Source organism: Camelus ferus, chromosome 20, assembly GCF_009834535.1.
Source record: "Camelus ferus isolate YT-003-E chromosome 20, BCGSAC_Cfer_1.0, whole genome shotgun sequence".
In the NCBI taxonomy this organism is placed as follows: Eukaryota; Metazoa; Chordata; class Mammalia; order Artiodactyla; family Camelidae; genus Camelus; species Camelus ferus.
The window spans coordinates 13,777,421-13,793,512 of record NC_045715.1 but is presented as its reverse complement, the minus strand read 5'-3'; the positions used below and the strand labels follow the sequence as shown (position 1 = coordinate 13,793,512).

The 16,092-nt window shown below is 43.1% G+C and overlaps 1 protein-coding gene across 1 annotated transcript in view; it reads left to right on the top strand.

The window, feature by feature from the left end:
- The window catches only part of MBOAT1 (membrane bound O-acyltransferase domain containing 1), a 75,564-nt gene that overhangs the window by 39,173 nt on the left and 20,299 nt on the right, over nucleotides 1-16,092 (top strand). Inside the window, exons 4-7 of the mRNA XM_006182223.3 lie at nucleotides 4,769-4,864; nucleotides 11,502-11,557; nucleotides 13,907-13,961; nucleotides 15,451-15,634. Of these exons, the coding sequence (XP_006182285.1) occupies nucleotides 4,769-4,864; nucleotides 11,502-11,557; nucleotides 13,907-13,961; nucleotides 15,451-15,634 (391 nt within the window). The remainder of the gene's footprint in view (nucleotides 1-4,768; nucleotides 4,865-11,501; nucleotides 11,558-13,906; nucleotides 13,962-15,450; nucleotides 15,635-16,092) is intronic.

Sequence of the window (16,092 nt, the reverse complement as noted above, 5' to 3'; positions counted from 1 at the left end):
AATGAAAGAGGCCACACAAGTTCTGTTCTCAGAAGTGCAAACTAACCTCTGGTGACAGAAATCAGATCAGAGGTCACCGCGGGTGGGGTGGGTCAGGGCGATGTGAGAGGGGAGCCCACGGGGCCCGAAGCAGCCTGGGTGGGGGCGACGGGTTTGTCCGTTATCTTGGATTTAGCTGTGGTTTTCTGAGTATGAAATATGTCACAACTTTGCATACTTTAAAGGTGTCCAATAAAACTGTTAAAAAAGGAAGAAATATTCTATTGTGATATTTTGATTTCAAAGTAGAGAAGTAATTTAATTCTGCCTTGACGGCTCCATGCTTGGACAGCCAGCGAAGATCCCTGGAGTGTCTGGCTGGCATTGTCTCTGTTTCCCATGGTCTTTCTGAAACCTCAGTATTAATCTGGCCTTTCAGTAACACTGGAATGTGAGCTCTGTGAAAACAAAGACTTTTCTCTTTTGTTTGCTGTTGTACCCTCGGAGCCTAAGATAATACCTGGCACAAGTAAAAACTCAATAAATATTTGTGGAATGAATGACTGAGTATATTCGAAAAGACACTTATCCTTTATGACTTCCTTTCCAGAGGCTTCTCTGAAAAAGGAGATGCCTTATTTCAGCTTCTGAAGGCTCTTTGATAAGACTACTAGCGCAATAATTTTCTGAAAGCATTGGAATTTAATTTTTTAGGTGTAATCTTATAATTACTCTCAATAACTTTCTGGTTTTCAAGGAGAAATCTTTTCTGCCTGCTTTTAACTTGTACAGACACTCCACTTCGTATCCAGATGAGCTCTGGAGATCTGATTTCTAGTCATCTCTCTTCTAAGTGCCCTTCAGAAGGGAAATAGGAAATCTGTATTTCTAATATGGTAAGGATGGGTTTTGGAAATTCTTCATAATATGACAAAGTGCTTTTTTCAGTGGGAGGTAAAAATGCCTGGCTTTTCCTAAATGTGCTGTTGGAAGCAATTAAATGATGAATAAAAATGTCATTGCATCTCTAGAGCATATTTGTCGTCTTCCCCCACACTTGTGTGATGCTGAGGGGGTGTGGTCCATTTTTCAGAGGGTCAAGCTCTGTTTCCAGGTTCACTGTGTTAGTCTCTGGCCAGGAATGGAGTCCTCCGGCCTTGGCAGACCCAAGCCCTTTACAGACAGGCTTTCTGTTTCCCCACAATAATATTGTGGTAGCAGAGGGCCATGTCATAAGACCGAAAGGGAAAAATACCAGAACAAGTTTCTGCCCCTCTTTTTTTGCTGTGTGGTTGCCAGTACTGCAGAAGTAGGGAGTGGTTCACATTTCCCGATGGAGGGAAGTTGTTTCCTCTTGCCGCTGAGAAAGATCACTAGCCTGGAGTCAGGAAACCTGGCTTGCTAGCAGTGTGAGTATGGAAAAGCCAGGCAACTCCTCTGCACATCAGGTTTCCCGCTAAATGTGGGCTTTGTGGTGGTTTGAACTTGTTCTCTTGAAGACCAGGATTTCTGGGTTCTTTGTGAATACTTTTCCTCTTGCCGTCACTGCGTTATGAGTTCTCTCTGACGGCTGAGGAAGAGGAGAGGAGGACGAGCATTTGCTGCCATGTGGAACTGACCCACTTCAGGACTGACTGTGGTTATTCAGGATTTGTCTAGAGAGTTCTTGGGGTACCATGTCCACTTCCTCCCTAAGCCACTATGTTGGGCAGAAACCACAGGCATTAATTTACTTTATATGAACCAACTGGAACAGAATATAGTACCTCCTAGGACGGAAGGCCTTCTATGGGAACTTGATGATAATTACCAAGTTTGCAATGCTTGCTTGGTGCCAAGGGCTAGACCAAGCTCTTTTAAATATATTATGTTTCATTATTTTTGATGTAAATGATATACTAAATAGGAGTTTATGATTTTTAAATTAATTTCTATATTTATATTTAAATACAAATATTTTTATATATTATACATTTATATTTATAGTTAAATATATTTTATATTATACACTTATATTTATACTTAAATATAAGTATATTTAACACATTTGTTATATATTTATATTAAAATATAACTATATTTGATGTTTATTTTATTATATATGCATTATATATGCATTATATATCATATATAATTATATATATGATATATATTATTACGTTTAATATTGTCTACCATTATTGCAAATATATTCTTTCTAGGACAACTCCATAGGATATAATTTTTTTTTCTGAGATGAAAAATTTGAAAGCTCAGAGAGGTCAATCTGTATACAGTTCAGTGAGTTTTCACAGAGTGAATACACTCCTGGAACCACTACGCAGGCCAGTAAGGGTAATGTTACCATCACTCATGTTCCAGTCTCTACCACACCCTCCTTTCCTAACATGACTACTGTCCCGACTTCTCACACCACAGATTAGTTTTGCCAGTGCTGGGATCTGAACTCATGTTGGTCTGTCTCCAGAATACATGCTCTCTGCCGCTCCTGGATTCCTTAGATGTTTCAGGTTTGTCCAGGGCATGAGTGCATTGCCCTCTTGTTTGGGGATGCAGTACTTGGCCCCAGCCTTGATAAGTGGGTCGTATTATAACAACTGAATTGAACTGGCTTTTCTCTCTTGGCGGGGGGGGGGGGGGGTCACGGCAAGGTTGTGTCTAGCTCCTGTGGAGGAGAAAGAGGAAGCAGAGGCGTGGCTGCGCTTGAAAGGGTCCTGGAAGAGTGTCTTGAATCTGCTTGTGCTTCTGCCGTGACCCTTGTGAACTGGCTTAAGAAAGGGACTAGGAGCTGGGGGCAGAAAGACCTAACTCCATTCCACGGCTTCAGCTCCTCGGGGAGCTGGGTTTTCTTATCATTTGCTTTGTGCACCATCTTCTTGGTTTGGAGAGGGTTAAGGATGAACCCTGGGTAGGGAAAAATTGTCTTTTGTGTGGTAACATCTTTGTTTGCCAGTGATGGTAAAGAGAAAGTCAAGTCACGGGGCTTTAGAGTTTACAGAACCCCTTCACGCTCAGCCGGCTTTCCCTTGCTACCAAGTGAATTTTTATTCACTACTTGACTGTTCCTTCGGTTGATCTAGTCTTCATGAGCGGTTTTAATGTGAATTTGTGAATTTCAGTATAATTTAATATCAGGATATATATCTTCCCTGTTTTATGACACATGTTTAAAAGTCATCCCTCCTGAATTTATGTCGGTTTCTGATGAGTGTCTGAACCATTACAGATGTTTAATGTTCTCATTTCAGTTCATCTCTACTGACAGTTAAGTGAACCCCTCCTGTGGCCAAGGGTTGGGATGCTCAAGGTCACAATGAGTTGGGGAAACAGATACACACATAGACTTTTAATATTATAATTCTGTATGTTAACCTGTTGCACTGGAGACATGCAGGCAGTGGAGCGATGACTTGTGTTGGGTGTGGGGGTGGGATGAGCAAGGCTATGCCAGGTGACGTGGGAGCTGAGTCTTCTGATAATTAGGCAGTTTCTAGATAGACCATAGGGTGGAGAAAAGAGTTGCAGGCAGAGGGAGGAGCACGTGGAAAGGGATCTGGCCTGAAAATGCAGGATGGAGTTCTGGAAAGGGAGCAGTCCAGGGCGGTTTAACCTGGGTGGACATGGAGCGTGGCTGGAGGGGGGTCCGGGGAGACAAGGCAGAGCTCAGCCTGGGAAGCACCTTGTGTGCTGGGTTTGGGAGCTCTGATGCGACTAGATGGGGGCCCACCGGAGACTTTTAAGACAAATGACATTTTAGTTGTTTGCTCATGCTACATACACACCAGTGGTGAATGGAACACACATGACCGCCCTTGGCTTGATGGAGCCTTCAGGCTACTAAGGGAGACAGTAGTTAATCAGATTATCACATAGCTTTATAAGTACAAATTGATGAATTTAAAAAATTTTATTTGTTGCTTTATTACATTTTTATGTTTATTTGGAGGGGGAGGTAATTAGATTTATTTTTTTTTTTTTCCTTAATGGAGGTACTGGGGATTGAACCCAGGACCTTGTGCATGCTAAGCACGCACTCTACCACTTAGCTATACCCTCCCCTTGATGTTCTGAATGGTGCACATGTATATGTGTGTGCATTACTAGTTTATACTAGAGGGTGGGTCAGGGCCCGTCTGCGAAGGAAGCCAGGGAGTGCACGTGAGCAGGTGGTAATTGAAGCCTTAGACATCGACAGGGAGGGTCCTGAGCCGAGCACTTGGGGATGCTAACGCCGAGGGAGTAGATGGAGGAAGATGAGCTTAGCAAGAGCCTTGAAGGAATTAACCAGAGAGATGGGAAGAAACCAAGGAGCATGGAAGCCAAGAGAACAAAGTGTCTCAGGAAGGGAGTGGTTGGCAGTATGGTGATGGTTTGTGTATTAGGAAGATCATTGTGTAAGCAGGTTGGTTTGTGCAGAGGAGAATCTGAACGCAAGACCTTACAGGTCCGCGTTTCCCAGCTCTGGCTGCACATTAGAGTTGCACCTTCCAGGTGTGCCCCATACCAATACCAATAAAATCAGAGTACCTGATGGGTGAGGCTGTGGGCTCTCCAGGTGATTCCATTATGCTGCCAAAGTTGAGCAATACGGCAGTGGTCCAGGTGAGAAAGGATGAAGGGCTCGGGGTCGTGGATGTGACAGTGAGGGGAGGGGATAGGCTGAGATGTAGATAGGACTTTGTGACCAGTTGCCTGGGTGTGGTGGGGTGAGGGAGAGGAAGAAGGGAAAATGGACTGAGCACACTGTTGTCATGCACAATAATCTGATCCTCTGTGTTCTTGGTTCCAGATACTCCTTTTTTGTAGCAATGGGATACCTTACAATATGCCACATCAGCCGGATATACATCTTCCACTATGGAATTCTCACTACAGATTTTTCTGGGTGAGTATCTTGATTTGGTTGAGGCCAGCTGAACTGCTGACTTTGAATCAGTCCCTTGGGGTCTGTAAAATGTGCACAGAAGAGTCATCTGGGGCTGGTTACATTGGCTGGTAAGACTGTGCTAATGAATTTAGTTCTGAGGATGTGCGTGTAAGTTATATCAAGTATATCTGGTGGATTCCTGCTGACATGGAGGACAGGGGATTTTGTTGTTGCTGCCAAGTGCCGAAGTATAGATGTCAGATCTTTACGAAGAGTAATGGAAAGAGTGAAAGCACCTGCTTCTCTGACTGACCATGATGGGTCTGAACAGATACCAGTGAACCCTGAAATGAGTCCAGAGGAGTTCCCACTGCCTTCATTTGCAGCCCTGGGAAGCCTGTGGAACTATGTACTTCCCTCTCTGTGACTCCAGGAGTCCCTTACTTTCTCCCCCTGCGTGCTGGCGTAGTTGATAGGAGTTTGGGAGCATTCTACAGAAGCTGTAATGTCATCACCCCCCTGTTCAGTCATCTAGGGAGCAGGGGATACGGAGGGGCAGAAGCAACAAGCGGATGAGGAAGTCCGGCCTGAGCCTCCTGTGTCTCCCTCAGCTTGCTGGGGCCAGGCCCCAGGCTGCACAGTTTGCATTGTATGTTGGCGCCCCCTGTTGTTGTGCAAGACGGCAGTCCCGGCCTAGGTTGCGGCTGATTGGAAGTTTGCTGTGCTTGGATTCTCCGAACCTGCCAAACTGCTTGCTTGTCTGAATCCTTGCTTTCCTAGGATGTATATATTATAAGTGGATTTGTATTATAAGCAAAGGATTGATGAAAATATGAAGTATAACTTTTTGGATCTAAAATTACCTGTTGGGGAAAATAAGATCCCTGAGTGTCAGATGTGGCTCGATGCTGGCCGGCCTGCTGTGATTGGTCGGCTCTTTTGACACCTCTAATGACTGCATTGTCTCATTGTACCATCGTAGCTTTACCAGGACAGAGAACTTAAGCGCTTTAGGTCCAAAGATTAAGGTACCAGAGGTAGGTTTTATTGGAATGTTGCTCAAAATGGAGTTTCACTGAATGTTTTAGAAACAGGTTATTTTTTGGTTGGGAGTTGGTATGGAAAATAGAAATGGATGAGTGGGTACCATTTCTGGTAAATTGCCCGACGTGTGTATCAGAAGGCATTGAGTGCGTGTGTGTGTGTGTGTGTGTGTGTGTGGTGGGGAGAGTGGCACTGTTGTATCTTTTTACTCCAAACACATCTCCATCTGCCTGTTTTCCCCTTACTTCATTTCCTCCTATATTTCTTTATCCAAATTACACTAACAATTTTAGGTTCAGGAAGAAAAAACTCATTTTTGAAAAAAAATGAAAAAAATTCACAGGACAAAAAAGAAGTGGCCCTACCTCAGCCACGCTGGACTCGAACTTTGGTTTCAGATTCGTCACACAGTTCCCGTAAATTCAAGGGCAGGGGCTCTGACTGATGGGTGTGTAAACATCCAAAGACAGGGCCTGCTTCTCAAGGGCTGGGTGAACAGTACAGCTCAACGCCGGTTGCCTTTGAGGAAGTCCCTTGGCTGCATGAAGGCACTTTTCTGTGTCCTTCCTTTGCTGTACGATGTGCTTCTATCTCCTGGGTTTTGTATTTTTGCCCCCCCCCCCCAAAAGCATGAATTACAATCATAAACCAATAAACATGTCTTCAGTTATATCATGTTTTGATTGAAAGGCAACATGGATGGTGTTTGAGTTTTATCATAAGTCAGTGACTATGGATTTGACCCTGGAATCGCGGTACCTTGTGCAGTCTAAGCTTGGCATCTGCCCTACCCACAAGTTCAAACAAATGGATGGATGAGAAAGCATTCCGAACGGAATTCCTCTAAGCAGAAGCCTCTGGTGCTCTCCCTGTGCCCGCAGGGAAGTAAGAACGTAGGAGGACTCTCTCCGTGTCCTTTTAGTGAGCAGGCAGTAGTTCTAGTTGGTGGATTTGAGATCTGCTTTTCCACAAGTTATCCGTATGCTGTGTTTTACAAACCCATGATCACATGTGTGGTTGTTTCTTATTTAAGTTGCTAGAAACGTCTTCAGATGTTTAAAAGAGTGTATTATTGAGAATACTGTCTGGATGATGTGTAACAATATTTGACCCATAGCTTTTTTTTCCCCCCGCAAAAGGGGATATTTTTTCCTAAAGAATGACAACAATATGTTCTTACATGTGCTCACAGGTGCAGATTTCATACTGAATAATTGTTTTTTAATTGACATTGAACTAGATATTCAGTACAAGGTATTGCCTCCGTCAGGTTCTCTGAGAAGCAGATGCCAAGGTGGGAACAGAAGTATGAGATTTGTTGAGTGAAATACCTGGGAGGGAAGACCAGGAGGCAGCTGGATGAGGCTGGGGGAGCCATCGGGTTGGAAATGCACGTCTGAGCCCTGAGATGGGAGAGGGAAGGGACGAAGAGACGTCCTGGGACTGCAGTGCAGGGCTAAGAAAGTTTCAGCGAGTTCAATGATAAGTCCTCAGGCTAGAATTCTGTGGCTGGGGAGCACCCTGCCTTGTATGGAGGGGCCGCTGGGTACCGTGCTGCGCTCAGTCACTGGCCGAGAGCAGCCTCAGGGAGGTGTGCACTCAGCACTGGAGCCGGTCAGTTAGGCTCCCCCAGCAGCTGATCTGAGAGGTGCGTTCCAGTGCCCACTGTTTATGTGACTATAAATGCTCTTCTGAACATGTGCCTAATTATGGAACACATGAAATCTAACCTCAGAAAGAGGAAAACAAATCTTATATTTGTACGGAGAAGGGCAGGCTACTTCCATGACAGATTTCCTTTATTGTTACATCAATCTTTTAGGCCCTTTTAAAATGAAGTTGCGGATTAAATCAAATGTAGGAACTTGGTTTGTAAATTGCATAGTCATCAGAATGTGTGGCCTCAAGTTACAAAAAAAAAATTTGCGTCAGGCCTTGTGTAAGGAAGGCTAGGACCTGAGGTCCTGAGACTGATTCCTGAGACTTACAATCTTACAGGAAAAGAAAAAGACAAAAAGGCCTTGGAAACAAAAACAGTCATATTTGGGAACTACCTTGAATGTGAAGCTTAGGATGAGTCCCTTTCAAGAAAACTAGTTGTCGGCATCTGTTAAGCATTCTGGGTCAGAGGTCTTATTGAGTATCGGGAAGATGAGCTGCAAAGTTCTATTGGTCTGTCAGACCAAATTAGTCTTTTTTTTCAATTGAAGTATATAGTCAGTTACAATGTGTCAATTTCTGGTGTACAGCACAATGTCCCAGTCATGTGCATACATACATATATTCATTTTCATATTCTTTTTCATTAAAGGTTATTACAAGATATTGAATATAGTTCCCTGTGCTATGCAAATTAAAAAATTTGGTTTTTTAATCCGTTTTTATATATAGTGGCTAATATTTGCAAATCTCAAACTCCGAAATTTATCCCTTCCCACCCTCTTTCCCCCAGTAACCATAAGATTGTTTACTATGTTTGCAAGTCTGTTTCTGTGTTTCCGTTTTGTAGATGAGTTCATTAGTGTTCTTTTCTTTCTTCCTTTCTTCCTTTCTTTTCCACACCTAAGTGATATCATAGGGGTTTTTCTTTCTCTTTCTGACTTCCTTCACTTAGAATGATGATCTCCAGGTCCATCCATGTTGCTGCAAATGGCGTTATTCTTTCTTCTGGCTGAGTAGTATTCCATTGTATAAATACCCCACATCTTCTTTATCCAGCCATCTGTCGATGGACATTTGGGTTGCTGCCATGTCTTGGCTATTGTGTATAGTGCTACTGTGAACATTGGGGTGCATGTGCCCTTTCAAATCAGAGTTCCCTCTGGATATATATATGCCCAGGAGTGGGATTCAAATTAGTTTCATAGAAAGTTTCAATGGTCCTTATTTCTAAAACCCAAGCCTCCATGTTTTGGAAGCAGGGTTTTTTTGGCTTTTTTTCCCCCCCCCCCAAGATAAGAGTGTGGTCAAAACCAGTGTCAGCTCTGAGCATGTCTTGCTGCCATAGAACAGCCACTTTGGTGGCTCCCTTGTCTGCCACACCCACTTCTCCCCAGTCGGGGCAGAGCACCGCTGCCCCTCCCTTCCACAGTCAGACTCATTTCCCCTTCTCTTTGCCTCACACAACATGAGGAATCTTGTTTTCAATGCTGACCATTGAGCTTTTGCAAATAAGATGCAAAGTTGAGCGTTCGTGTTAAGATTTCAAAGGGCGTTCGTTGGTTCTTTTCTTTAATATAGTTTATCTTATCAGTTTATATTGATAGTGTAAAATATCACATGCTTATTTTAAAGAAATGGAAAATAGAATGAGAACGAGAGGAATTAAAGAAGGGAACGGGCTCATAGAGAGGTGGCTGAGTGCAGCTGACCTATCAGCTTCGGCCTAAAGGTGGTTTGTGTCCAGTCCCATCCTCCCGCACCTGGGCCTGGCCTGGGCTCAGGGCACAGAGGCTGTGTGGCATCCTAGGGTCATCCCAGGGCTGCTGGTCATAGGATGCTGACCAAAAACCTCAGCCTTCTATGCAAATGAGCCATCAGTCCATATGGGTCAGAGGCAGCAAATTGAGTAAGAAGCCACCAGAGCAGAGATTATAAAATCAGGCTAAACCAAGAAGGTTTGAAGGAAAGGATGGTAGTTGGGTAGGGGGATCTTATCTTGTCTCATTGGGCAGAAGTAGAGCTATTAAAGGTACTAAACTAGGCTAGATGATTGGAAAAACAGGCGCCATTGTTAATTGCAGCTTTATTGAGCTATAATTCACATACCATATAGTTCACCCATTTAGGGTATGCAATTCAGCAGGTTTTGACATATACACAGAGTGAACTCAGAGAGTGCAACCATTTACCGCAGTTAATTTTACAACACTTTCATCACCCCCAAAGAAACCTGTATGTGGTAGCTGTCACCCCTCATTTCCTCCCAGCTCCTCCAGCCTTAGGCAACCAGCAGTCTACTTCATTTCTCTGTGGATTTGCCTCTTCTAGACATTTCAGATAAATGGAATCATACAATATGTGGCCATTTGTGTCTGGCCTCTTCAACTCAGCATAATATTTTCAAGGTCTATCCACGTTGTGGTGTGTGGATCAGTACTTCATTCTTTTTATTGCTGAGTAATATTCTATCAGATAGACATATCACATTTTATTTATCCATCCACCAGTTGATGGGCACTGGGTTTATTTCCTTTTGGGCTGTTATGAATAATGTTGCTCTGAACAGGTACATACATGTTTTTGTGTAGACATATTTTTATTTCTCATGGGTATGTAACTGGGAGTGGAACTGCTTGGTCATACAGTAATTCTACATTTAACCTTTTGAGAAACTGCCAGACTGTTTCTCGAGTGGCTGCACCATTTCTTATTCCCACCAGTGATGTAGGAGGGTTCCGGTTCTCCACCTCCTGGCCAGCTCAGTCTGTCTTTTTGATTCTAGTCGTCCTAGTGCTTATGAAGTGGCATCTCGTTGTTTGGAGCAGCATTTCTCTGATGGCTGATTACTGTTGAGCGTCTTTTCATTTGCTTATTCCCCATTTGTATATTTTTGCTTTAGATCCATCGGCCATTTTTCAATGGGTTATTTATGTCTTTTTATTGTTGAGTTTTAAGTGTTCTTTATATATTGTAGTACAAGTTCCTTAGCACATAATGTGATTTGCTCATATTTTCATGCATTCTGTGAAATGTCTTTCCACTTTCTTGACGGTGTGTGTCCTTTGAAGCACAAAAATTAAGTTTTAATGACACCCATTTAATCTTTTTTTTTCCTTTCTTTTCCTTGTGCTTTCGGTGTTACATCTAGGAAGTCCATCACCAACTCTAAGGTCATGGAGATTTATGCCTGTGTTTTCTTCTTAGAGTTTTATAGTTGTAGCTTCTTATATTTAGGTCTTTGACCCATTTTGAATTCCTTTTTGTATTCTTATGTGGCTTTCTAGTTGTCCCATCACTGTTTGTTGAAAAGACTGTTCTTGCCTCCATTGAATTACCTTGGCATCCTTAGGCTTTTATTTGATGGCTTTTTTCAAATTAAGATTCATGTTACTTTTTGTCACTCAGTGGTTTACTTACAAGCAGCTACATTTTACGAACCTTTTACTATGGGGTGATTGCCTTTAAATAGAACAAAGCATATTAGACCAGATTAGGATGAAGAAACCAAACTATGTATCCATCCAGGTGGAACCAGGGCACGGGATTAGGTGTCTCCCACACCAGAGCTGCTTGCACTTAAGCGTGCATTTGAATTCCCTGGAGGTCTTGTTAAAGCACAGGTTCTCATTTTCTGGGTTTGGAATGGAGTGTGGGATTCCAGCGTTTCAAACGAGCTCCAGGTGGTGCTGGCAGGCGCTGGTCCTGGAACTGAGCCGTGAGCAGCAGCGTAAGGGGGGCTTTGCAGTGCGACCTGGTTGTGCAGTGTTGTTACAGCTACTGATTTAAAGTGATTTGGAAGGGAAATAAAAATTGTTTTCAATTCAGTGTTTTTGTATTTATTCATTTTCAAGATGAAAAACTACCGTGCTCAGAAATGGAATAAAAGATTTCCTTTTTCCCTCAGTGGCAAAACCTTGCCGATCTTGACTATTTTCTATCTTCCTTTTAGGCCCCTGATGATTGTCACTCAGAAGATCACAACCTTGGCGTTCCAAGTTCATGACGGTGAGAAAAACACCCTCCTCCTGGTTCTAAGAGTGAGCCTGACATTCAGGGCTCTTCATGAGGCCCAAGTCCAGACACGGGCTGGCAGATCTTGCTGTGTCTTATAAAAAAAATTTGCAGCACGCTTTAATCACAGCTTTTTACTTTCCCAGCTATTATTTCCCATTTCCCTGCTGAATCTGGAGCGTTGAGTATTGACATATTTGCATTGAGAACAGTGGGTTTTCTGTATAGCTTTACAGTGTTTTAAATTTAAGTTAATTTGTGGCGCTCCTGCCCTTCCTTTCCCAATCTGTTAAGAAGAAATGGCATCCTTTTTCTTTGGTTTAATCTCTGAGATGCTTATGAGGTAATAAGAGTAAACAGCATTGGCTAGTTAACTTTTTTTTGGGGGGGGGGCTTGGAAAATTATCTAATGAAATCAGCCTGACCCTATAAAAAGCTGGGAGGAATCTTCTGTTTGTAGAAAACTGAACCTTTTTTCTCTCAGACCCTTCCTGAAAATGGCCAGAAAGTGTGATTATTGCCACTGTTAAAACTGAGTTACACTTCAGCTGGGCAGGAGATTTCAATACGGGCTTAAGAGATGCCAGATGCAATTAAAAGTCTGTTCTGCGGATTTGACTGCCTCTGGCCCATGCTTTCCGACTGTTGAAATTCCCTTGTGTGTTGACAGGTTGAGAAGATTTTACCTCTGCTAGCAGGTCTCCTTGTTTATCCTTAAAGCTTGGAAACTGATTTAATTTCATTTTGACCCTGTTTATTCCTACTTCATTCTTGGTGATTAGTCATTATGTAGAGAATGGAGTAATTTTATTCCGAGGATGGTCTTTCTAGGGTGACCAATGCTCTTGCTTTGCCCAGAATCGAGAGTTTCCCAGGGTCTGAGGTTTTTTAGTGCCCAAATCGGGAAAGCTCTGGGCAGAGCGGGGTGAGTTGGTCTGTGTTTCTGTACCTGAAAACCATCTGGTAGTGGCTCTAGACGAACATAAGCAACATAAATCGATGGCTAATATCAATTTAATTTTGGGATTGCTAGAGCTGTATGTACTATTTGATAAGATCTTAGAAAAAAGTGTGACTTTTTTTTTTAACATTGCTTCTTGGTTTGGTTTTGTTTTGAATACATAGGCTTTTTGACTAAATTCACTTTTTAAAGCATTCTCAGTTTACCCTATTTTGGAGGGAACATTGCTTACATGAAACAAAATGTTTACTTGCCTTTTTCTTTTTTTTCTTGTGTGTAGGAGGAATAAGTAAATTCCACAAACACTTTGTCTTCTCACCATAATCAGTCTTAGCTGAGTATGTGGGTTTAAAGTCAACCTCCTTTGCTTTTAAGGTGACACTTGGGTTTCCCTGACCCTAAGTTAACATACACATTTTATAGGAAGCACAGATGTGATCTGGTTGGGAGTTCTATGGCATGGATGGGGTAGATTGATTGACTGACTGACTGATTGATTTAACACCTTTATCGTTGTATGGTTCCTGTACAGTAAACTACACATATTTCAGATGTACAATTTGATGAATTTTGATAAATGGATACACCAGCAAAACCACTACCACAATCAAGATAGCTAACATTTCCATCACTCCCTAAGAGGCGCAGTTTTCAAACTCTTGATTTATCCCTTCCTACCCACCTTCCCCTGGTAACCAGTGAGTTTGTTTTCTGTGTTTGTGAGTCTGTTTCTGTTTTGTAGATATGTACATTTGTGTCCTTTTTTTTTTTTTTTAGATTCCAGTATAAGCAATATCATATGGCATTTTTCTTACTCTCTCTGGCTTACTTCACTTAGAATGACCATCTCCAGGTCCATCCAAGGCATGGATGGGTTTTAAAAGAAGACAGATCTCCTGACAATCGTTTTGTGTGTCCCCTGCATTCAGGGTGGTGTCTCCTGTTCTTTTCCTTTCCCTGCCCCTTTCGATCCATCCTCAGCGTGGACTGGCGTCTGCACCAGCGTAATCAGGGAGGGAGTTAAGCTGGCACGGGCTGCAGAGGCAGGCTTGTCTGTCATGTAGCAACAAAAACATACACAGCGTGTTAGGAGTGTATGAATGTGGAGGGTTCCCCTGGGATCCGTGTTCATACCGTGCGAGGTAAACAGGGGTCACCCTGGAATTCTTCCTTCTTCGTAAGAACCAAAAGTGACTTTCCGCCTCACACTTGTGTTTATGGGCAGCCCTTTGATCCAGGGCATTTAAAAAAATGGAAAACGAGGACACTTTATGGCTTATGAAACAAAAATCACTTCTTTCAAGTAAGTTTTATAAGCTCCTTTTAGGATTAGTTATCTACATCACTTCAAACATCTTATTTCTAAATATTTCTTTCCATAGGACTAGGCCGAAGAGCTGAAGACCTTTCCACTGAGCAACATCGACTTGCTGTAAAGTAAGTTGAATTTAATAATCTATTCTCGAGCCCTTTGGGTATCAGTCCCCAGAGATCCTCCTTTTTTATATCTGCTTATTGACTCCATTATATGGATGTAATACTGATTTTTTAACGAATCTGCTTTTGATGGACACCAGAGTTGTCTACCAGTCTTTGGCTCTGATCAGTGGTAAGCCACGATAACCTTGTTCATAGGTCATTTCAAATGGGTTTGGGTGTAGCTGTAGGATAGATTCCCAGACGTGAGAGTGCTAGACCAAAGGGTAAATGGCTCTGTAATTTTGTTAGTTTTGTAGGATTCTCCTTCACTGGGGTGGTTCTGTCTGTTTTTTTCGGGCATGTGTCTGGGGGTCTCTGAGAAAGGGTTAATGATCAATGCACATCAGTAGGATTAAATCCCGGCATGAAAAAGGAAGTGGGGCTGGAGAGAGAAAAATGGGCTGGGGAACAGGAGGAAGCTACAGGCTGAAGGGGGACTTTGGCCAGTGTTGACATGCAGTAGACAGGGCGGGGGTGGGGGGTGTTGGAGAGGGAGGGGGGCTGTGTAGAGTGGGAGGCTAACAGTGATACAGGAATTGGGAGTGGCATGTGGCACTCTGGGGACAGTGGTGCAGCCATGGCGGGGGTTCCCACCGGGATGTGTAAGAGAGGGTCCTAGGTAGTAGGGAGATTGAGTGCTTCATCCCTTCCTGAAGGAATTGGGACCTGGAAGCAATGCAGAGAGAACCACTGGACGGTTCTAATGAATCAAGTTCTTTGCTAAGCACCATGGGGTGTCAGTTCTCTAGGGCATAATTCCAGTGACTGGTTAGCCATAGCATCTTAGGGAGCTTTTCCCCACAATTCTTTCCTGCTTGCAGAGTATGCCCTTTAAAATGCCATTAAAAACACAAGACAGAACTGGTCTCTACAGAATAGTTTTCCTGCCACGACCCTTGTCTGCTGTCCAGGACCTCGTGCCTGGATGCCAGAGCAGATGAGAGACTGTACAGTGATAGTCCTGTGCGGCCTCTTCAAATGGAAACCGGTTCCACGCATCATTTGTTTTGCATTTATTTTGGCAGTTGGGAGGGAGTTTTCCCATTTCAAAGCATCTGGACCCACTGGTTCCCACCCTGCCTTACTTAGCTTTATTGCCTTCACTTTCTCGGGTAGACAGACAGCCAAGGTTGTGGAGAAAGAACATTTATATCCCAGCCCCTGAGGTGCCTTTGCCCCAGTCCTGGTCCTCCACGGTTATAGCTGTGCTTGGCCAGCAGAGGGCGCCACGGAGTGCTGCGCCTCCCCTGAGCCACTCACCTCATGAACGTCCTTTCAACTAGATTTCTCTCTTAGGCGGACTTTTAAAGAAACAGAACAAGGAAAGATCACATCACGTTTAACAAGCTACGGAAATAACACCTGTGTTTACGATGGGCACATTTGCAAACATGAAAGAAAAATCAAAGACTGAAGACTCTTCAACTTTTTCACTTTATTTTCGCAGAGCAAAACCCTCCTTTCTGGAATACTTAAGCTACCTTCTCAACTTCATGAGTGTCATAGCTGGCCCTTGTAACAATTTCAAGGATTATGTAGCCTTCATTGAGGGGAGACATACACACATGAAATTGCTGGAAGTGAACTGGAAGGAAAAAGGTTTCCACAGCCTGCCAGAACCTTCTCCCACTGTAAGTTTTTAGTGCTAAGTATTGACTCAGAGGTCCAGAAAATAGAGCTTTGCTGCCCGGGCTGACTGTCACTAAACACAGTTCTAATTAAAAGCCATACACCTTACCAGAAAGCTTGGCTGATAACTTTTCCCCCTATTTGTTTTAAAACACCAGTATTGGTCTGTATTTGCCGTGGTTCTCTGTGTTGGAGCAACAGATGTTTATTTCACAAAGGAGCTCACTGCCTGGGAATATTGAAGCAACTCATCCATTAGCCAACCAGCCAATATTTAGTGCCTACGATGTGCTCAGCATTGGGCTAGTTAACACATTCAGATTTATGGGCATTTTGTCTTAATGAATAGAAATTCATAGACAGCCAAAGGATACTATGTCACAAAAGGTAGTGGGGGAAAGAGTGGGGACCAGAATAAATGTGCTTTTGACTGAAGAACCTGCTTCTGGCAAGGGAAACC